Raw genomic sequence first — 23,437 nt, 5'->3', positions numbered from 1 at the left:
TCAGGCTCAGATCAGGCCTTCCCAGCCTCCATTAGCCTCAGATCAGACCCCCATCAGGCTCAGATCAGGCCTCCCCAGCCTCCATTAGCCTCAGATCAGCCCCCCATCAGTCCAATTGGCTTCAGATTGGACCCCCCAGCTCCCATCAGACTCGCTTCAGACCCCCAATCAGTCTCAGCCCAAATCAGCCTCAGATTGGACCCCCATCAGACCTCAGATCAGATGTTACAAAAAAAATAAACTTGCTATGGACGGCGCTGCAGATCCAGGACTAATCGCTCTATCACTTCATCTGGGTCCCGCTGTGTACTGTGACCTGACGGCGCACAGCGTCAGGTCATAGTGCGTGCCTATGTGCACTACCTCTTGCTGCTGTGTGCGGTCAGGACACAGTGCACAGTGGGACCCAGAAGAAGAACAGTAAAGGTAACTTTTTTTGCATTTCTTTTTCTCCTTTTTTTAAGTCCCCTTAGGGGACTTGAATATGCGATCTTCATATTGCTTTTCCCTTACACGGCAATGAAGTACCATTGCAGTGTATAAGAGAATTTCTATTTTACTGTAGAGGCTTGCCACAATTGACCACGGCATCTAAGGGGGTATCCGAGACTAAAAAATGTCTCCCATATGGCCGGGCTCTTCACACTGAATATTTACCTGGCTCCCCGCGCCACTGCTACTCCCTGTCCCCGGGGACGAGCCTCCCTAGTGTCATCTTAGATGCTAGGGAGGCTCGTCCCCGTTAACCGCCAGCCAATGGCTGCTCCTCCCCCGACACCGGATGTTTTCATCCATCCGCACACAGGGAGAAGCAGCAGCGGCGGTGCGGGGACCAGGAGCTGTGCAGGGAGCCAGGTAAGTATATTGTCATGCTCCCACACCGAGCATAGGAGGGAAGGGGGAAACAGGGAATCAGGACTGAGAACTAGAGAAGAAAGATGGACACCTCCTAGTGAAAACCCTAACCAAAATCCTGACTGACTACCAGTATGAACAGATCCCAGAGGTAGGTGAGTTCATACGCAGGAATACCTAGAGTCCTATCTAGCCCTATAGGACCCTGGTACTAATGGCAGGGACGAGACTACCTGTTCCTCCAAAAGGAAGGACGAACAGGAGTCTACTTCAGGCCTAATACAAACAATAGGGAAATGCAGCACACAGAACCAAAACAAAAAACTAAATACAAAAGGGAAAGGAAAGACTTAACTACAAAGAGGCTATGGAAGCACCAGGAACTCAGCCGAGATCCAACCACAAACTATCCACAGGCACATAAGCTATAAACCGCACAGCATAGTGGGAGAAGCAACTATAAATAAGGAAGGGTAAATGACCACATAAGCAACACCTGAGGCAAGGGGTGTGGCCATTACCAGAAACAACACAGACGCCTATTGATCCAAAAGGAAAACCTGTCAGATCAAACCACGTGTTGCCAGTCTCACAGATCTCCTGCCACTCACTGTCGCCGGGACGTCCGTATGTCTCGGTACGTCCGTGACATATATTCATTGTGATGGGCCCGGGAATATGGGGGACATATTTTAGTCTTGGATAACCCCTTTAAATTTCTCCACTCGGCCTTATCTCTGTTCGCAGACAGTTGCTCTGGGCGCAGTGGATCGCCTTTTCGGATCCCGTTCTTCCGCCATACACATACAGCGGCGGGCTTCCTGAGGGGGGTAATCATTTACTGTGGGATAGGAGCAGACTAGATAGGGAATAATCATTTGGGGGGTTTCCTGGTTCCCACTGATATGGTACTTATGACCTATCCTGAGGATAGGGGGCCGATTTTACATTTTACTATGGGGCCCTATGATATCTGAGTACAGCTCTTGCATGGACTAGGTTAACCTTACACACTTCTGTAGAGTTATATTGGAAATCTTTATTATAAACACGTGTACACTGAGCTTGGCACGGAATGGTAACTACTATATGAAGGGCTGGTGGAACTACAAGACCAGATAACGGAGCGCACGGCAGCCCACAGCAACATGTTCCACCCACGCAAGGGAAAGTGACCAGAGACAGCCGCGTCACCGGGCGCATTAATCTCGCCGGACCTGTCAATCATGTCTGGCCCCACCCCATCGCTTTCCGTAGCCACTGGCCTATAGGCGCTGTATAGAACAGGCCGTCACTGCGTGGGGCGTGGCCACAGGGGTGTTTGCGGGACAACGTGGGAGTGACCGGTGTCAGGGGTGGGGGGAGGAATACCCTCAGAGGGAGGGGAGGTGACGCGGCTCAGACGGAGGGGGATGAAAAGTTAGAAGAGAATTGGAGGCAGAGTGAGGGAGAAGTGCGGGCAATGAGCGGCAGGTAGAGGCTGGCACAGGGCAGTGACACGGGACACTCACCGGACACGGACAGACTTCTCCGCGCCCTGCTGCCCACTCTTTCTAGCCTGCATCTTTTCCTACAGGGGGCTGCCATGTCCTCCATCCTGCCCTTCACTCCCCCAATTGTCAAGAGGCTGCTGGGCTGGAAGAAGGGAGAGCAGAATGGCCAGGAGGAGAAGTGGTGTGAGAAGGCGGTGAAGAGCCTGGTGAAGAAGCTGAAGAAGACTGGCCAGCTGGACGAGCTGGAGAAGGCACTGGCCACCCAGAGCATCAGCACCAAGTGCATCACCATCCCCAGGTGAGGGCTGCCAGCCAGCCATGCTGGCACAGCACTGCTTCTTAGTGTGCTTGGTACCCAGTGGCAGCACATGCCTATGTGACCACTGGGCCCAGAGTCCTGAGACCTTCTGCGCCCCAAGGCTTATGGTGAAAGGCTGCTGTACCCATGGGGGGCACAGAGCACTATGGCATCTTATTGGTAGGAATACACTCGTGTCCTATAGTACCGTCACATTGTGAACAGTCTGCCCTACTTCATATCATATCATTTCTATCACCAAAAATAAAAAAGTTCTGTAGCCGTCCTTCTCTCTAAAGTCATTCACGAATGTCTTATTGATATTTGGGTGACGACCAACATGGCTGCCATTAATATGACCCAGCCCCCGAGGTTCCCGGCTGACATGTCTGCCTAGCGATTCATTACCTTCTACTATATTCTAGTGTAACCGCGTCTATAAGTTGTGAAAGGTGGATGACAACAACATGGCTGGTGTTAAGACTCCTCAGCGGCTGTCACCCAGCCCCCGAGACCTACTGTATCACAGCATAGTGAGGTCTAGAGGCTAGGTGACAACCCCTGGAGGTTCAGTGGCCATGTCCCTGGTGGATTGCTATGTTTACAGATGTCGACTCTCTCTGTATACACATATACCTCAGATTCGCAAAGTCTTGACTCTTTCACTTTTTTACATTTTGTTATGTGACGACCTTGTGCTAAAATAAAAAAAGAAGTTCAAGTTTTTCCCATCATTCTGCCCTCAATCCCCCATAATGCAAAAGTGAAAACAGAATGTTAGAAATCTTTGCTAATTTATTGAAAAGGAAAAGGTAATATCTTGCTTTGACATAAGTATTCAGACCCTTTACTCAGGACGTAGTAGAAGCCCCTTTGGCAGTGATTACAGCCTCCAGTCTTCTGTGATACCACAAGGTTTGCACACCTGGATTCAGAGCTTTTCTGACATTCTCTGCAGATCCTCTCAAGCTCTGTCAGGTTGGATGGAGACCGTCGGTGGACAGCTATTATACAGTCTCTCCAGATGTTCGATTGGATTCAAGTCCGGGCTCTGGCTGGGCCACTCAAGGACATTCAGAGTTGTCCCCTAAGATTCTCCTGTGTTGTCTTGACTGTGTGCTGAGGGTTGTTGTCCTGTTGGAAGATGAAACTTTAGCCCAGTCTGAGGACCAGAGCACTCTGGATCAAGTTTTCAATAAGAATATCTCTGTACTTTGCTCCATTCAGCTTTCCCTCAACCCTAACCAGTCTCCCTGTCCAAACTGCTGTAGAACACCCCCACAGTATGATGTTGCCACCACCATGCCTCAATGTAGGGATGGTATTAGGCAGGTGATGAGCGGTGCCTGGTTTCCTCCAGACATGATGCTTAGAATTGAGGCAAAGCCTTTCTCCCCAGTTACTTAGTTTGGAGGGGAGGGGGCAGTTTTAGAAAGAGTCCTGGTTGTTCCAGACTTCTTCCTTTTAAGAATTATGGAGGCCACTGTGCTCTTGGGGACTTTCAGTGCAGCAGAAATTTCTTTTGTTCCCTTCTCCAGATCTGTGCCTCCACACAATCCTGTCTCTGAGCTCTACAGGCAGTTCTTTCCTCCTCATGGCTTGGTTTTTGCTCTGATATGCATTATCAGCTGTGAGACCTTATGTAGACAGGGCTGTGTCTTTTCAAATCATGTCCAATCAACTGACTTTACCGCATGTGGACTAAAGTCGGGGTGTAGAAACATCTCAAAGATCATTAAAGGGGTTCTGCACTTTGTTTTAACTGATCATCTATTCTCTGGATAGATAATCAGCTTCTGATAGGCGGGGGTCCGACACCCGGGACCCCCGCCGATCAGCTGTTTGAGAAGGCAGCGGCGCTCCAGTAGCACCACGGCCTTCTCACAGTTTACCGCCGGCCCACTGACGTCACGACTAGTATCAACTGGCCTGGGCGCGGCTAAGCTCCATTCAAGTGAACAGAGATTCTAGTCGTGACGTCAGTGGGCCGGCGGTAAACTGTGAAAAGGCCGCGGTGCATCTGGAGCGCCGCTGCCTTCTCAAACAGCTGATCGGCGGGGGTCCCGGGTGTCGGACCCCCGCCGGTCAGATTCTGATGATCTATCCAGAGGATAGATCATCAGTTAAAACAAAGTGCATAACCGCTTTAAGGCTATATGCACACGACCGTATGTGTTTTGTGTTCCGTATGGCATCTTTTTTTTTTTTGCGGATCCATTGTAATAATGCCTATCCTTGTCCGCAAACTAGAAAAAAATAGAGATGCACTATTTTTTTGCAGGGCAAAGGAATGGACATACTGATGCGGACAGCACCCTATCCGCAAAAAAAAAGACGGAACGGACACGGAAACAAACAACGTTTGTGTGCACGAGGCCTAAGAGAAATGGGAGGCCCCCAGAGCTAAATTTCAAGTGTCATAGCAAAGAGTCTGAATACTTATGTCCATGTGAAATTTTAGTTTTTTCCTTTCTAGTAAATTTGCAAACATTTCTAAAATCCTGTTTTCCCTTTCTCATTATGGGGTACTAAGTCCAGAAGGATGGGGAAAACTAGATTTTTTTTCAAAATCTTTTTTAGCACAAGGCCGCAACATAACAAAATTTTAAAAAAATGAAAGGGTCTGACTTTCTGAATGCATTGTACATACTAGTGAGTCAAAAGAGGTTCCCAAGAAGTCAGCTCCCTTTTTTCTATATTTCTTAAAAGCATGGAGTGCGTAAAGGGGTTGTTAGATAACGTAGTGAAATAAAGCTTTTTACATAAGGGGCAGAATGAGTTAAAATGTTATTCGCCAATCCCTTGCCTTCGCCATTGCTGCACTTACCCAGTCCCCACTGGTCTCTGCTTCCTGGTCCAGGTCCTCACACAGTAATGGGCTGAGCAGGCATCTCCAGGTACTTCCGAGGTGTCACGTCAGCAAGTTTCATCTAGTATTGTGTGTGGTACGGCACCTCAGCTCCAATACTGTAAATTGGTCTGAGCTGCCATACCACACACAACCTGCGGACTGGCGCGGCGCTGTTGTGGTAGAAAGACTATTTTTTTTATTTTCCTAGTTTGGGGCAAATCTTTTAAAGGAGTCGTCTGAAAAGCATATGCAATTTTGACATCCCCTACCTCTTCTAATGGACTGATGTGGTGCTCCTTCTCGAAGAAAGCAGCCATGTCTTTATATTACTGTACAACCCCTTTTAAAGGGATCTTGTTCCTTTTGAGTGGATTGTACAGGCTGCAAATATTTGACCCATCCTGAGGATCGGGGATCAATATCCATTCGTTGGAGGCCCTATCCTGCCGCAGTGACGCTACAAATGATGCTGTGTACAGGGCTAGCGCCAGACAGCTCCACACGCTGTGTAGTGGCCATGCCTGGGTACTGCAGCTGTGATCTTTTTCAAGTGAATAGGAGCTGAGCTGCAGTATGCTTGTACTGGAAACTAAAACATGTACCGAGCCTGTTGCTTCCAGCTCCGTACACTGTATAGTTTCCAGCAGCATGGCGGCACAAAACAGCTGATGGGGGATGGCGGCATCAGACCCCACCAATCTGATATCCTGAGGGTAGGTCCTCAGTATCTGTAGCCCAGACAACCCTGACAAATCTGGTCCCCAAGATCCAAGGAGGGAAGGAGGAGGTCTGTGCACGTGTGACATGTACATATAGATATATACATAAGCACGGACCCTGAAATCGGCATAAATGGTGCGACAGGGAGGATTGCGGGTGCTTTACAGCACATGGTGTTAGTGAGGTACCAGATAATCTGTGGCCAGCGTGACAGAGCAGTTGAGTACCCCTCCATGTATGACTCTTCTGGATGCAGTGTCATGTCCGTGGTCACGCAGAAAGGTGTTGATCATTTGGACGTTCTGCGGGTTTTCCTTCCGACGGCTCTAAGGCTTCGGTGTTACTGCCATCATACATTTACAGGTGGCATGTGGCCAAGGCGTCCGTGATCGCGCTTCCATCTCTCTGCGTGTTCTGTGTCAGAAAGGCACGTAATCTGCATGTTACCAAAGTGTCCCGGGCAAGGAGGGCATGTGAGCACATGTATGGGAACGGCAGGGGGGCGGCCGAGCCCAGTGCTGAGAATAGCACAGTTGTAAAGCTGGATTTTAGCCATTCCTCACTGAAGGTATAATCCAATTGAAGGAATTTCTTGCCTCTAAATACACAACCCCCCCAGTTGTTATGTCATCTGCTCATTTATCTAGGGCATAGATCCCAGCTGCCATCTGATCAGTAATGGGCAGGAAACGGGCGAATTTCCTGTGAGTGAAATACTCTTGTAGGACAAATATACCAGTGCAGAAAAAGTACACTTCCATCATCCACTGTGCATAGAAGGAACTCAGCATGATTGTATTGTGAAAGGGTAGCCCTATGTATGTCATGAAGGGATGGCATCCTATTATGATTGGGTGGGGGTCCGACCTCTGGGGCCCATGCTAATCTTGGGGCAGCAGTGCAGTTGTAGCAGTGTGGTTCTGTCTCTGCTTTTCCTAGCACAGCGGCACTCCTGGTCCGTCATAGCCACCCGCGCCTGGTAACTGAGCATAAACTGTCCGGATGGTTTGGGATCATCTCTTCCCATGTCTTTTAGGAAAGCCTCTGTCTGCATGTATTTTAATTTATATATACAGTACAGACCAAAAGTTTGGACACGCCTTCTCATTCAAAGAGTTTTCTTTATTTTCATGACTATGAAAATTGTAGATTCACACTGAAGGCATCAAAACTATGAATTAACACATGTGGAATTATATACATAACAAAAAAGTGTGAAACAACTGAAAATATGTCATATTCTAGGTTCTTCAAAGTAGCCACCTTTTGCTTTAATTACTGCTTTGCACACTCTTGGCATTCTCTTGATGAGCTTCAAGAGGTAGTCACCTGAAATGGTCTTCCAACAGTCTTGAAGGAGTTCCCAGAGATGCTTAGCACTTGTTGGCCCTTTTGCCTTCACTCTGCGGTCCAGCTCACCCCAAACCATCTCGATTTGGGTTCAGGTCCGGTGACTGTGGAGGCTAGGTCATCTGGCGCAGCACCCCATCACTCTCCTTCATGGTCAAATAGCCCTTACACAGCCTGGAGGTGTGTTTGGGGTCATTGTCCTGTTGAAAAATAAATGATGGTCCAACTAAACGCAAACCGGATGGAATAGCATGCTGCTGCAAGATGCTGTGGTAGCCATGCTGGTTCAGTATGCCTTCAATTTTGAATAAATCCCAACAGTGTCAACAGCAAAGCACCCCCACACCATCACACCTCCTCCTCCCTGCTTTACGGTGGAAACCAGGCATGTAGAGTCCATCCGTTCACCTTTTCTGCGTTGCACAAAGACACGGTGGTTGGAACCAAAGATCTCAAATTTGGACTCATCAGACCAAAGCTCAGATTTCCTCTGGTCTAATGTCCATTCCTTGTGTTCTTTAGCCCAAACAAGTCTCTTCTGCTTGTTGCCTGTCCTTAGCAGTGGTTTCCTAGCAGATATTCTACCATGAAGGCCTGATTCACACAGTCTCCTCTTAACAGTTGTTCTAGAGATGTGTCTGCTGCTAGAACTCTGTGTGGCATTGACCTGGTCTCTAATCTGAGCTGCTGTTAACCTGCGATTTCTGAGGCTGGTGACTCGGATGAACTTATCCTCCGCAGCAGAGGTGACTCTTGGTCTTCCTTTCCTGGGGCGGTCTGCATGTGAGCCAGTTTCTTTGTAGCGCTTGATGGTTTTTGTGACTGCACTTGGGGACACTTTCAAAGTTTTCCCAATTTTTCGGACTGACTGACCTTCATTTCTTAAAGTAATGATGGCCACTCGTTTTTCTTTACTTAGCTGCTTTTTTCTTGCCATAATACAAATTCTAACAGTCTATTCAGTAGGACTATCAGCTGTGTATCCACCTGACTTCTCCACAACGCAACTGATGGTCCCAACCCCATTTATAAGGCAAGAAATCCCACTTATTAAACCTGACAGGGCACACCTGTGAAGTGAAAACCGTTTCAGGTGACGACTACCTCTTGAAGCTCATCAAGAGAATGCCAAGAGTGTGCAAAGCAGTAATCAAAGCAAAAGGTGGCTACTTTGAAGAACCTAGAATATGACATATTTTCAGTTGTTTCACACTTTTTTTGTTATGTATATAATTCCACATGTGTTAATTCATAGTTTTGATGCCTTCAGTGTAAATCTACAATTTTCATAGTCATGAAAATAAAGAAAACTCTTTGAATGAGAAGGTGTGTCCAAACTTTTGGTCTGTACTGTATATATAATTTTTTTTTTCCCTGTGGGTTGAGGGAGACGAGCAGCCACTATATACTTCTGATGACTGCTTATCTCCCTGCACAATGAGGGATCAGGTATGGTAAAATCCACCATGCTCAGTCTTCATTTCCCCTGACATTAATCTAATATATACGGGTAAGTTTATCAGCGCCGTTCATGGGTATGTAGACAGAAAATAAGATGTGGTAGAATTTAGAATACATACAAGACTAATATAACCTAGTAGAAAATGGGTTGCCATCTAGAGGGCCTCATTCACATGGCCATGGTGCCATCCATGCTTTTAGTTCTGGTGACAAGACCTGCCATTGATCCCAGACTTGTGGCCACAATACAGATATTAAGACATGGGGTTATGACCGTCTCGCTGAAGCCTAAAAGTTATCACTGATCCCAAGGCATGGTTTATGAGATTTGACTTCACTTTTCATATCAACGTGGACGATCCACTGTGCGTGATCTTGTGGATCCCAGGCGGAGCGGCAGCACTCCTAGTGTTCAGGAGGCCACAGGCCTCCAGCTTCTCATGGTCTTTGCTGACAGTGAGATCTATCCTGTCCATGGTAGAGCTTATACATAAACTGAAGGACTGATGAGAGAACTGCATGCGTTGCACCTCCAGGGTTCATAGCTCGTCTTGTACTTGTATACCTACATTGGTAATGCCTCCCACTGAATGCCTATACGGTGGGATATGTCGCAGCTTTCTCGCAGTGGGATCTATACCTCCAATATAGGGCCAAAATGTCGTCTGATCTGAAGCTTCCTGTTGAGGATCAGTTGTTCATCCATGTAACCTATGGGACTAATGAGCGAGTAAATCGGGCTTCACTTGCCACATTGCGTTACCCATCAATGCAGCCACGTGTTTTGCTAGAAATTCAAGCATGGCTGCAGATCACGACAAGGCTTTAGTTGATGGCAGTTTTGGTGCAACCCTAGTAGAGAAAAGGTGGACAAGGCAGATGTGCAAAGTATCCCATTCACTTCCATCATAGAGCAACGTAGAGGAAATCTGTCACCACGACTGCGGACCAGTATCTACAATAATACATGAGTAGTACTGCAGATAGGGAGTCCAGATTGCTACTTTTTTATTTTCTTACTGCGCTCTGTTGCCCCACTGTCAGCGTTTACATCTGCACTGAAATACATTGTAAGGACTTCTGTGCTTGCGCTCAGGAGTCCTCTCCGTTATATTAGCGCAACACTACAGTCCAGGTTATGTATTTCAGTGCAGCTCTGACAGATAGGGGGGACGCTGGGCAGGAGGAACATAAAACATGGCGATCTGGACTCGTTATGTGCAGTGCTATGCTTGTACTACTGCTGATAGTAGTCCAGAATCATGGCAACACAATCCCTTTAGGCCTCATGCACATGACCGCTGTGTGTTTTGCGGTCAGCAAATTGCGGAACGGCACGGACAGCCATTGATATAACTGCCTATTCTTGTCTGCAAAATGGACAAGAATAGGACAGGTTATATTCTTTTTGCAGACCATGGAACGGAGCAACGGATGCGGACAGCACACTGAGCAAAAACTGTGGCTTGGATGCGGACCAAAACAATGGTCGTGTGTATGAGGCCTTAGGCTACATGCACACAAACGTATTTTGTTTCCGTGTCCGTTTTTTTTTTACGGTAAGGATGCAGACCCATTTCAATGGGTCAGCAAAAAAAAAAATGCGGACAACACACTGTGTGCTGTCCGCATCAGTATGTCCGTTCCGTAGCCCCGCAAAAAAAATAAATAGAACATGTCCTATTCTTGTCCGTTTTAGGCATTGTTACAATGGATCCGCAAAAAAATACGGATGGCCTCTGAATGTCATCTGTGTTTTTTTTATTTATTTTTTGCTGACCAAAAAACACATACGGTTGTGTGCATGTAGCCTTGCAGGATCACATAAGTGACATCAGCCTGTGACATTGTGTTTCTGTCTTATACGTAAACCAGAAATTGCAAAATAAAAGGGAATTCAATCTGATGCTCACCTGTCCCGACATGTACCCATGCATGTAACCTGCCAGTCTAGTGGTGATGCCCAGGCATCTCCTCCTATCTGTATGAATATGTAGAAGTCTGTCATGGAAAGGGAAAACTTGTGCTGCTGTTTGTTCCCATGTGCGACCTGCTTTACATACGTTGGCACTGCTCCCCATGCACATGCTGCACCTTTGGCACTGGCTGTGATGATCTGTTTACCCGCCGCTCATTCACCAGCATATCGGATATTGTAGTTCACGCTCTCTGTCGCAGTCTCATGCAGAGCACATTCCTGGGTTTGTTTACACACACACCGGTCGTGTGGAGCTAGCGGTGAGTGGCAGGGTGCGGCTGCGCTGAGACACAGGTGTGAACCGTGCCCAGATGTGGTAACTTATTGCCTAGGAAGACGTCAAATCCTGCCTCATCCTGAACAAGCCTTCCCTGCCAAAGTGTATTGATAAGCGTCTCCCCTGCTCCTGGTGCCATGCGATTGACTGCGCCCTGTTACTGGAATATCTGATCGGTACAATCTCATAAATCCTGAATCTACTGGATCCCTTTAGATTATTGAGAAATGGAAGCGTTCAGTGATACTTTCAGTTGGAAGGAACTTTGTAGACTGAGATATTCTGGAATATTGATAGTTAAAATGCTGTCTTTAGTTGCCTATTTTTCCCATAGTCTTCATTTCTTTAAAGGTTATTTAAAAAAATATCATAACTCCCTTGAAAACTGCCACGAGTCACAGGAAGTGACCACTCAGCCAGTCACAGGTCACAGTGGGAATTGGCTGAATAGTGATTTTCTATGTGTCTAGAGCAGGCATGCTCAACCTGCGGCCCTCCAGCTGTTGCAAAACTACAACTCCCAGCATGTCCGAACAGCTTACAGCTATCAGCCTACAGCAGGGCATGGTGGGAGTTGTAGTTTTATAACTGCTGGAGGGCCGCAGGTTGAGCATCCCTGGTCTAGAGGGACCAGAGCGGATTTTTTATTTTTTTTGCTTGCACACTATAGGAAAAGGCAATGGCCTCTCTGGTGGGCGGGAGTGTGCATAGGCTGGTACCTTTTCCTATAGTCTGTAGGCACGGCCACTGCTGATGGATTGCAGGGTGGTAGTAACTATTGAAATGAGCAGTGTAGAATGTGATGGAAAAATGAATCGAGCCAGCAAAGGAGGCAATATGGACAATCACAATACATTAGTAAGTGCCTTGTATTAACTTTCTCTACATAAGTGCCTCTTGCTGAAGTGAGACAACCCCTATAATTGTAAAATATTGTGTGTAATATGCACAGTGCAGTGAGATGTATGTACCTGGATGCTGCTGAAGCTGTAATAATGTATCCCGGTCCAAGAGATGGAAATTAAGTCATGAGGGGCGCACTTTATATTAAAGATGGTCTTTCTGGAATGGCCGCCAGCAGGAATGCTCACCAATGTGTAGTACTACGCATTGTGCTCTGCAACTTGCATGTGAGGCCCCGTCCCCTCACCCCCTACACAGCTCTGCAGGCGGACGCAACCAGTCCTGCTTGCATTCTAGGACAGGCTGCTGGTGGCCATGTTAAATCTTTCACGGAGAACCCCTTTAACTTCTTGAGTAGTTAAAGAGGACCTTTCATGGGTTTGTAGTAAGTGAGATAAATATTTGTACCTGCGGGGTACCTGTGCTGCCATCCTGCCTGTTTTTCTAAAATAGCGCTCCTGCGCCCCTTTATGGCCCCCTGCAAATTTCGTGCTCAGTATGCTAATACTGAGCATCGGAGCAATGAGGAGGAGACTGAGTCTTTCTCCATGGGTGTCTTCTCCTCCCTGGCTGTAGCGCTGTCCAATCGCAGCTCAGAATGTCACAGCCAAGGAGAAGGAGATGCCCGCGGAGAAAGACTCAGTCTCCTCCTTATTGCTCCGATGCTCAGTATTAGCATACTGAGCGTGAAATTTGCAGGGGGCCATAACTGGGCGCAGGAGCGCTATTTAAAAAAAAAAAACAGGCAGGGTAGGCAGCACAGCGGGGAGTACCCCGCAGGTACAGATATTTATCTCACTTACTACAAACATATACATGTATGCTATTTTCTAACTTCACCTTTATGGACAGTTTAGGAAGGGACTAAAATGTGATGACAGGGTCCCTTTAGATGAGTTCAGATGAGAGCATCATTGTTGACTATGGCTAGAAATTGTGGGGGTCATTTATCAAGCTGAAATACGCTTAGTTTGACGTATTTCAGGAGCAGATTGCAGTGCAATGGGTAGTTGCGCCGTAATCTGTGACTTCTCCCCGCTCACTCTAGGTCTAAATAAATGGGTGTGGCGGGAAAGGGGACAGGATGGCAGACCCGTCTCATTTACCATTTTCTATGCCTGTTTCAGGTGTAGAAAAAGATCTAAATGTAAGACCGCTCAGAAGCTGCTGGATACGCTGAAGTTATGTAGAGGCCAACACTTCTTTATAACTTCGGCAATCCACCGCCAGTGATGGGTCTTTGTCTCATCATGGACAATGGGGGCATATCGCTAGGGTATGCCCCCATTGTCTTATAGGTGCGGGTCCCCATATCGAGAACGGAGCCCCGCAAGGTGGTGGCTAGAGGACTCTATGCACACTATGTGCTCTCCGCATCCGCATTTCGGCCCCGAACTTCTGGGCTGCAGCTCCTCCAAAAAATAGAACATGTCCTATTTTTGTCCGCAATTGTGGACAAGAATAGGAAGTTCTATGGGGGATCTGCAATACACTAAGGAACGTGTGAATGGACCTTTTAGGCCTCTTTCATACTACCGTATGGCTATTTCAGTGTTTTGCGGTCCGTTTTTCACGTTTTTTTTTGTTTCCGTTTTTCCGTTCTGTTTTTCTGTTCCGTTTTTCTGTCTGGCATATACAGTAATTACATAGAAAAAATTGGGCTGGGCATAACTTTTTCAATAGATGGTTCCGCAAAAACGGAATGGATACGGAAGACATACAGGGTGCCTGGGATGGCTGGCATTAGTAAGAGTCGCTGACTAGCTCTTGCCGGGGCTACTGACTTTACCAGATTTGAAGCGAAGTACTACAGTCCCGGAAATGAGTATGGTGGTAGCTGTAAATAGCCCGACCCTACCTGTACACGTGAGCATTCACATCTATTGTGTGAAATCGGTGTTTAAAAAAAAAAAAAAAGGTCCTGTGATAAAACAGCAAGGCGTTAGGGCATTCTTTGGCCAGGCTCCCCGGGTCCTTACTATAGGAACTTTCTCTAGCGGTAATTGTATTAATGTCACCCACATAATATCTGGGTCTGCTCTTCTCACCAGCGAGTGGGGATCAGCTGCATAGATTTCTCTGCCTCCTGAGGATTTGGCATAACAAGTCGGAGGGCTGTACTTTTCAATGTTTAAATTCAGCATAATTGCAGTCTTGTTAAACCCCCCATCCTGTTGTATCAGGTTGCAATATAAGAGCCCCGTTTCAATTAATGATAACCATCTGTACATGTGGATTTCTGTATATGCAGATGTTATTCTCACTACGAAACCTTCACAGTGCAGAGGGGGCGAGGAGCAGCCGGCTAGATGTGTTCCCTTTTATTGCCTCCCGCAGCTGCACTTCTACGCTCAGGAACCAAATTTTCAACTCTAAATGTAGAATTGCGAGCGCAAATGTGGAGGCTTTTTGCAAATGAAAACAATAGAGTTTTTCATTTAATGATCATCAGTCCCCGTGCAAAGGGTTAATGGGGCAGCGTTTAGATGTAAATGTACAGATGGGTTTTGGTTTAGTTCCAGAATTGCAAATAAAAACCGTTCTCTGCCAGAGAGGAAGTAACCTGCTTACTGAACTCAGTCTAGGGTTAACACTGGGTTCAATCCCTTGGCCCTTCAGAAAATGAGGTTATCTCGGTGAAGTTAGATGGTAAGCTCTGTGAGAAAATAACCCAGGGATATATCCTTTAGTCCACATGCACACAGCCGTATCATGTACAACCTTTTAAAGGGAGTCTGTCACCTCCAAGATCAGTTTAAAGGGGTATTCCAGTTCTTTCAAGTTATCCCTTATCCAGAGGCTAAGGCAGTGATGGCGAACCTTTCACAGACCGAGTGCCCAAACTGCAACCCAAAACCCACTTATTTATCGCAAAGTGCCAACACGGCAATTTAACCTGAATACTACAGTCCAATATAGTATATCTTCCATGTACAGTTGTGGCCAAAAGTTTTGAGAATTACATAAATATTGGAAATTGGAAAAGTTGCTGTTTAAGTTTTTATAATATCAATTTGCATATACTCCAGAATGTTATGAAGAGTGATCAGATGAATTGCATAGTCCTTCTTTGCCATGAAAATTAACTTAATCCCAAAACAACCTTTCCACTGCATTTCATTGCTGTCATTAAAGGACCTGCTGAGATCATTTCAGTAATCATCTTGTTAACTCAGGTGAGAATGTTGACAAGCACAAGGCTGGAGATCATTATGTCAGGCTGATTGGGTTAAAATGTCAGACTTGACCTGTTAAAAGGAGGGTGATACTTGAAATCATTGTTCTTCCATTGTTAACCATGGTGACCTGCAAAGAAACGCGTGCAGCCATCATTGCGTTGCATAAAAATGGCTTCACAGGCAAGGATATTGTGGCTACTAAGATTGCACCTCAATCAACAATTTATAGGATCATCAAGAACTTCAAGGAAAGAGGTTCCATTCTTGCTAAGAAGGCTTCAGGGCGTCCAAGAAAGTCCAGCAAGCGCCAGGATCGTCTCCTAAAGAGGATTCAGCTGCGGGATCGGAGTGCCACCAGTGCAGAGCTTGCTCAGGAATGGCAGCAGGCAGGTGTGAGCGCATCTGCCCGCACAGTGAGGCAAAGACTTTTGGAAGATGGCCTGGTGTCAAGAAGGGCAGCAAAGAAGCCACTTCTCTCCAAAAAAAATCAGGGACAGATTGATCTTCTGCAGAAAATATGGTGAATGGACTGCTGAGAACTGGGGCAAAGTCATATTCTCCGATGAAGCCTCTTTCCGATTGTTTGGGGCATCAGGAAAAAGGCTTGTCCAGAGAAGAAAAGGTGAGCGCTACCATCAGTCCTGTGTCATGCCAACAGTAAAGCATCCTGAGACCATTCATGTGTGGGGTTGCTTCTCATCCAAGGGAGTGGGCTCCCTCACAATTTTGCCCAAAAACACAGCCATGAATAAAGAATGGTACCAAAACACCCTCCAACAGCAACTTCTTCCAACAATCCAACAACAGTTTGGTGAAGAACAATGCATTTTCCAGCACGATGGAGCACCGTGCCATAAGGCAAAAGTGATAACTAAGTGGCTCGGGGACCAAAACGTTGAAATTTTGGGTCCATGGCCTGGAAACTCCCCAGATCTTAATCCCATTAAGAACTTGTGGTCAATCCTCAAGAGGCGGGTGGACAAACAAAAACCCACTAATTCTGACAAACTCTAAGAAGTGATTATGAAAGAATGGGTTGCTATCAGTCAGGAATTGGCCCAGAAGTTGATTGAGAGCATGCCCAGTCGAATTGCAGACGTCCTGAAAAAGAAAGGCCAACACTGCAAATACTGACGCTTTGCATAAATGTCATGTAATTGTCGATAAAAGCCTTTGAAACGTATGAAGTGCGTGTAATTATATTTCACTACATCACAGAAACAACTGAAACAAAGATCTAAAAGCAGTTTAGCAGCAAACTTTGTGAAAACGAATATTTGTGTCATTCTCAAAACTTTTGGCCACGACTGTACTTTATAATTGTGCGCCGCCTGTGCTGTTCATAGTGCGCCCTGCGCTGATGAATGGCATGAAAAGTCTAAGGCATATTGGTACACCATAGACTTTTTCCACGGTGGGGGTGCCCACAGAGAGGGCTCTGTGTGCCGTCTCTGGCACCTGTGCCATAGGTTCGCCACCACTGGGCTAGGGGATAACTATTAGATAAGTGGGCGCCCTACTGTTGGGACCACCACCGATCACAAGAACAGGGGCACTGTACCCCCTACAGCCCCCTGAAATGAGCAAACCTGCCAGCTGCTCCATTAGTTTCTATGGGAATTCTGGAGATAGCAGAGTACAGCGCTTAAAGGGTTTGTCTGGGTTCAGGGCTGAACCTGGATATCACCTCATCTGTAATAGTTTAGTATGTATGAGAGGAGCGTCGGAGCATTTCCTTGCTCCAATGCTCCCCTATGCCTGGCTGCATCGCGCAGCGGGAACCGCAGTTTGTTGTGAGCCGGTGACATACCGGGCTTCACAACACAATGCTAGGTAGAGGCTACTGCCTAGCAGTGAGCCCGGTGATATCACTGGCACAGACGGGCAGTGTATAGGGCTGTCCTAGGCTCTTTTGGAGGCGGGTACTATGCTACTTTGCGGTCTCCCTTAAAGGGGTTCTCCGGGAATTAAGAGAAAATACATGAATATTACTTTATTATAAATATATTCCCAAATACCTTTCAATAGTTATAATGGCTCGTTTTGTCTAGAGAGCAATGATTAGGAGAAACAAAATGGCCGCTGTCCTATTAGTACACACAAAACCTGTCCTAATCACACAGGAGGACAAGTTACTTGAGAACACTGAGGTAAAGAGCTGCCTCATCCTCCTCTCTGCTCTGCTTGTCAGGGATTATGATCCTGAATAGAGTTTAATATGATATTTAGCTGAATCTATGTGGGAATGGAGTTCATGAGGAGACATGAAGTACAGGGAGGATGGACAGGACAGACTGTGGTGATGAGGAGCTGTGGTAATGGAGACTGCATACAAGTGCTGCTGCTCATTAGCCACATCTGCTCATGAACTCAATTCCAACAGAGAATCAGCTAAAGGTCTTATCAGGCGTATTCAGCATCATAATCCCTGACAGTCAGAGCAGAGAGGAGGATGAGGCAGCGCTTTAGCTCAGTGTTGTGAAGTAACTTGTCCTCCTGTGTGATTAGGACAGGTTTTGTGTGTACTAATAGGACAGTGGCCATTTTATTTCTCCTAATGATTGCTCCCCAGACAAAACGAGCCATTATAACTAATTAATGTAAGGCATTTGGTAATATATTTATAATAAAGTAATATTTAAGTATTTTCATTTTCCGGAGAACCCCTTTAACTGTGCCCATAGAAATGAATAGAGCGGCCATGCTTATGTGCGACCAGCCACTCCGCTAATTTCAAGGGGGGGCTGCAGGGGGTATATAAAAAAAATAGAACATGTCCTATACTTGTTTGCATATGAAACAGACTGTGGGACCTGCGGAAGGGAAAATGTGAGATGCACAAGGCCGGTATCTGTGTTTTGGATTTCCGCGATTTGAAGAAACAGATACGGTCATGTGCATTAGGCCTAAAAGTAAGCATTCCGCCATGTGCGGTAGATTCCTCCAGCAGATCTACTCCGCTGACCACTGAAGAGGAGGTTCTCTTCTTGAACTCCTAAATGCTGTTGTAGTGGGTCAGTCCTATTGTGTCCATGCCTTATCTCAGATTTCTCCAGTTTTGATGATCTGTGAATTGTATTCACATCTGGCCCTATAGGGGGCCATTATATATCACATATGTGTGGCCAGCCATAAGCTTTATTTTATTAAAGGGGCTATCCCAAGTAGAGATGAGTGAAGTGAGCTTCGGGTGCTATATCCGAAGCTGCTTCGCAAAAAAATTCATTATAACGCTGTACGGAGATCCTTCTCCATACAGCATTAGAATGTACTGTCTCCGATTGAGGCAAATTCCGTTATTCACAAAGTTGTGCGAGACTTCGTTGAATAACTTCGGTAATTGATTATTACAGTGAAAAACCACTTCAATGCATGGAACCAAACTCTGCTTTGGTTCAGAGTGGTACCTTGGAACCAAAGCCAAGTTCAGTTCCTAGGTTTTTCACTTTAATAATCAATTACTTCACCTCATCGGAGGCGGTACATTCTAATGGTGTACGGAGAGGGATCTCCGTACAGCATTATAACAAATTTTTTAGCAAAGTGACTTCGGATGTAGCATCCAAAGTCGCTTCGCTCATCTCTAATCCCAAGAATTAAAAAATATCTGGAGTAGCCGTGCACGCTATTATTTTATCTGTTTCTCCACTGTCTAGAGAAAGAGCTATAGGTATATATTACTATGACTTAAAGGGAACCTGTCACCAGTTTTATGGTGTCCTAACTAAGGGCAACATAAATAAGTGACTGATTCTCTTAGTAAAATGCTGGGTCACTTTCTCTAATTGGCCCAGTCAATCTGCCAACATCTTGTATTGAAAAGCTCCAGCTGATAATGATGAGTCCTGAATATTTATGAGCTCCTGACTCTCCCCGCCCAACTGCTGCTGAATGACAGTTTTTATTTTTCCATATGAACCAGCAGCAGGTGGGCAGGGGAGTGGCTATATCTCCGAATTAAATAAACGCTGGATTCAATGACATCACGCTGGACTCAAATCAGCTCATTAGCATGCAGCATCTTTGTGTGTATATTATGAGGTAACCATCTGTCACACCAGTAAGTTAATACATCTAAGGTACTTTATAGTAGTTAATGATTGTATATAATTAGTTAGATTATAATCAAATATCCACATGACAGGTTCCCTTAAGTAGAGATAAATGAATGAAAGGTATCTGGGCCATTTCACTATAAGATTACTGTGCCAACACTGAGAAGGGGAAGAGAGCGGGGAAGCTGCAGAAGGTGGACCAGAAGGATAGACAGCAGGGGGAGCTACCAGAGAGGTAAATATATGTATAAGTAAAAAAAAAATATTCTTTGTTGCATGTATATTGCAATGATACTTCATTTAAGGCTCTATTCATTGCACAATAGTCATTTTCAAAGGATAACCCTTAAAGGGGCATTCCCATCACATACAATGGGGGCATATCTCTAGGATGGATTACATGGTCGTAACCATGGAAACGAGCAGTGTACAGTGTGTTGGAAAAAATGAATCAAGCCATCAATGGAAACAATATGGATAATCAAATTACATTAGTAAGTGGCTTGTACTAACTTTCTCTACGTGGTAAATGCCACTTGCTGAAGTGAGACATCACCTTTTAATGCCCTTTCACACACAAATTTGCTCTGGTGTTTTTGTTCACCCAAAAACCCCCCACCTAATTAACAAAATGCCACTAGGCAAAAAAAGCGTGTCCTGTGTTTTGTATTTCTCATAGACCTTCAGCTAATAACTGGAACTGGCGTTTTCTCCTGCAAAGTCAAAAAACACATCAGAACCTGCAGGTGGGGAAAAAAAACCTCAGCATTAAAACGCCACTAAAAGCTTTCCCTTTACATCTGACTGACTGCTGTGATACGGGCACTGACCATGGGGCAGCCGCATGCGGATCGCGGACCCATTCACTTGAATAGAGTCCGCAATCCATCTGTTCTGCAAAAAGATAGAACAAGTTCTATATTTTTGTGGAACGGAACACCACGGAAGCACTCCGCAGTGCTACCGCTCCTTACCGCATCTCCGGATTTGCGGACCCGTTCAAGTGAATAGGTCCGCATCCATGATGCAGAATGCACACGGCCGGTGCCCTGTGTATTGTGGAACTGCCGTATGGGACCCGAAATACGGCCACGGGAGCACTACGGCCGTGTGAAAGAGGCCTTAGGCGGAAATGTCAGAGAAGAACTACACCAGCCAGGGGCTGGAGTAGTTTTTACGCCAGCCGCAAGGACCGCCACCGATGCGCGTAATTTATGACAAGGCGCACGCCTCGTCATAAAGTAGATTAATCTAAAGACAGTGCAGCGAGGAAACTAAGACCAGCGTAAAAAAGCTGGTCTTAGTAAATTTGCCCCTTGATCAATAAATCTGCTGTAAAGGGTACATCCGGCGATAATCGTCACCCCATCCCATGCGATTTGGCCAGCCTTGCTTTATTTCATGCTGCAAAAGGAGTTTGTGGCATATTTCAAACACATTCTTGCTTTGTTCGGGGTGACGGAGGGATTTAAATGCTTGCTCAGACGCACCCCATATAGCTGAGCGGGCTTGTGATCGGTTTGAGTTTCCCCAACAGAAGCTTCTTTCCATTGCTCAGGCAATAAATAGTTTTCCTCTGTAACCACAACCCATGTGACTTTGGAATCTGTGCGCAGGGAGTGGTGCACACACAGCTCCTTCTGTGTGCACTCAGCCCAGTGCTCACCGGAGACGACGCAGATATATTTAGATCCATGTATGCCCAGTAGACTTGGGGTGCTCAGGTCTGGAGGCTTCAAAGCTCACAAGTTGTAATTAGCTTCATACACTGGGCAAAGGCGAATGATATCTGGAGAATCGACTATAACCTGTGCCGCACAAGCTCAAAATCATATTAAAAACCATAAGTAGTGTTACAGTGCCAGCGTCTTACAGTACACATCCACCTGCTGCAAAAAAATCTGGATTAAAATCTGCAGCATGCTGTGCGGATCTCCCCCCAAGGATTTCATCCTTTGCAATGCATAGGGTGAAATCTGCAGCAAATCCATGGCCGAATTTCCTACTACGTGTCACTACACCCTTAGGGCTCATGCACACAGCCGTAGCTTCTGTCCGCATCCTTTCTGCTTTTTCTGCAGATGGGATTCGGACCCATTCAGTTCAACGGGGCCGTAAAAGATACGGACTCTCCTGCATGCTGTTTGCATCCGTAAGTCCGTTGCGCGGCCCCGCAAAAGAGATAAAATGTGTCCTATTCTTATCCGTTTTGTAGACAAGGATAGGACATTTCTGCAGGAGTAGGAAAAAAAATAGCAGCATGCCCTCGGCAGGTATCCATGTTTTGCAAACTGCAAAACACTTACGACTGTCTACATGAGCCCTTAAAGGGAGTCTGTCGCCTACAAAATCTGTTTCAAACTAAGCATGCCGCCATGTAGGGTAGGTGTCTGGAAACCTAACCCACAGCAATAATTCTTTTTATTTTTATGCATGTATGGATATCGGTGCGCCATGGCAGAGCCGCTCCGTTTGCTGACCTGTCGGTCCATCTGTGACTCTGTCCAGGCCTCTCCCTCTTGTTTGGCTATGCTTGAGATTTCAGAGCCAGTAGTGATGATGCAGTTTGGTGCACCAAACGGAGTGCACCCACAAATGATGCATTTCTCAGGATCAGAGGGCCAGATTGTCACAAGAAAAGTATGGCTTGGTTTTGGGACACCGACGAAACAAACGGAGCGGGTCTGCCGCGGCACACTGATAACCATGTTTGCATAGATTCCCTTGTAAAGGGAATTTGTCACCACGATTATCTGCAGTAGTACTGTACATAAGTTCAGATCACTGCTCTTTATTTTTCCACCGCTCCCCCGCTGTCAGAGCTGCACTGAAACACAGTCAGGACCGCTGTGCTGTTCTATCATGATGGAGTGGAATCTGATTGGTTGTTATGGGCAACTACGCCAGTTTTCCTTTTACACCAGTTTTGATGACTCTTCCCCAAGCTTACGTGTAGTACTACTTATGTGTTACTGCAGATAATAATCCAAGATCATGGGGACAGATTTCCTTTAAGGGTATGGCTAGGTGAACACTGTGTGCGACAAGAAAGTCACGTGACGTTCTAATAATTATCAGTTGTGTTGCAATGCGACACGTAACAGTTGCACGCATCTTTTCAGCTATTGAAGGCACCCCAAGTAAGCAGTATATAACCTCCTTAGACCAAGTTCATATAACCGTGTAGTTTTCCGTTCTTCTGATCCGTCAGAAAAACAGCGAAAAAAAAATAATGGATCTGCTATTCTGAGCAGTTGATTTTGACGGGAGAAAAATTACTTTTTGCAGGACTTTCTCACGTCAAAAATAACTGATCTCTGTTGGAAGTGACACACAGGGGGAAATTTATCGGAAAAAAAAAACTGGAGTCTGATTGGTTGCTATGGGCAACTAAGCCAGTTTTTATTTACACCAGTTTTGATAAATCTCTCCTAAAGTGATGCAAACTGATCTTAATGGAGGCTCAAAATAACGGAACCATTTGTTAAAATAATTTATATGTTCTGCTAATGCTGAAAGCTAAGGCTACTTTCACACTAGCGGCAGCCTTCTCCGACAGGGGAACAGTCGTAGTTTTATTCTGGCCGCCTCTCTGCATGTTTGTCGTGCTGCGGCTGGAGCTCTGTCCCGCTCTCATTATAGTGAATGGGGCCGGAGCGGACTTCCGGCGGCACGGTGCACTAGCGGCAGCACGGATCCGGCAGGCTGTTCCCCCACCGGAAGGCTGCTGTTAGTGTGAAAGTAGCCTTAAAGGGGTTGTCTCATCATAGACAATGGGGGCATATCGCTAGGATATGCCTCCATTGTCTTATAGGTGCGGTTCCCACCGCTGGGACCCGCACCTATATCAAGAACGACCGGCTCCCATAGAAGTAAATGGGAGCGTACCGTGCATGCGCGGCCCCCGCTCCCATTCATTTCTATGGGGCCGATGGAAAAAGCCTAACCAGTGCTAGACTATTTTCGGCGGCCCCATAGAAAATGAATGGAGGGCGCGGTGGGACCTGCATCTATAAG

General features: G+C 46.2%; 1 protein-coding gene across 1 annotated transcript in view; it reads left to right on the top strand.

Moving 5' to 3' along the window:
* The first annotated feature begins 2,224 nt into the window (after positions 1-2,224).
* The window catches only part of SMAD3 (SMAD family member 3), a 102,504-nt gene continuing 81,291 nt past the window's right edge, over positions 2,225-23,437 (top strand). The window contains exon 1 of the mRNA XM_044279373.1: positions 2,225-2,646. Within this exon, the coding sequence (XP_044135308.1) occupies positions 2,441-2,646 (206 nt within the window). The 5' untranslated portion in view covers positions 2,225-2,440. The remainder of the gene's footprint in view (positions 2,647-23,437) is intronic.

Source organism: Bufo gargarizans, chromosome 2, assembly GCF_014858855.1.
Source record: "Bufo gargarizans isolate SCDJY-AF-19 chromosome 2, ASM1485885v1, whole genome shotgun sequence".
Lineage (NCBI taxonomy): Eukaryota > Metazoa > Chordata > Amphibia > Anura > Bufonidae > Bufo > Bufo gargarizans.
This window is presented reverse-complemented; position numbering and strand designations above follow the sequence as displayed.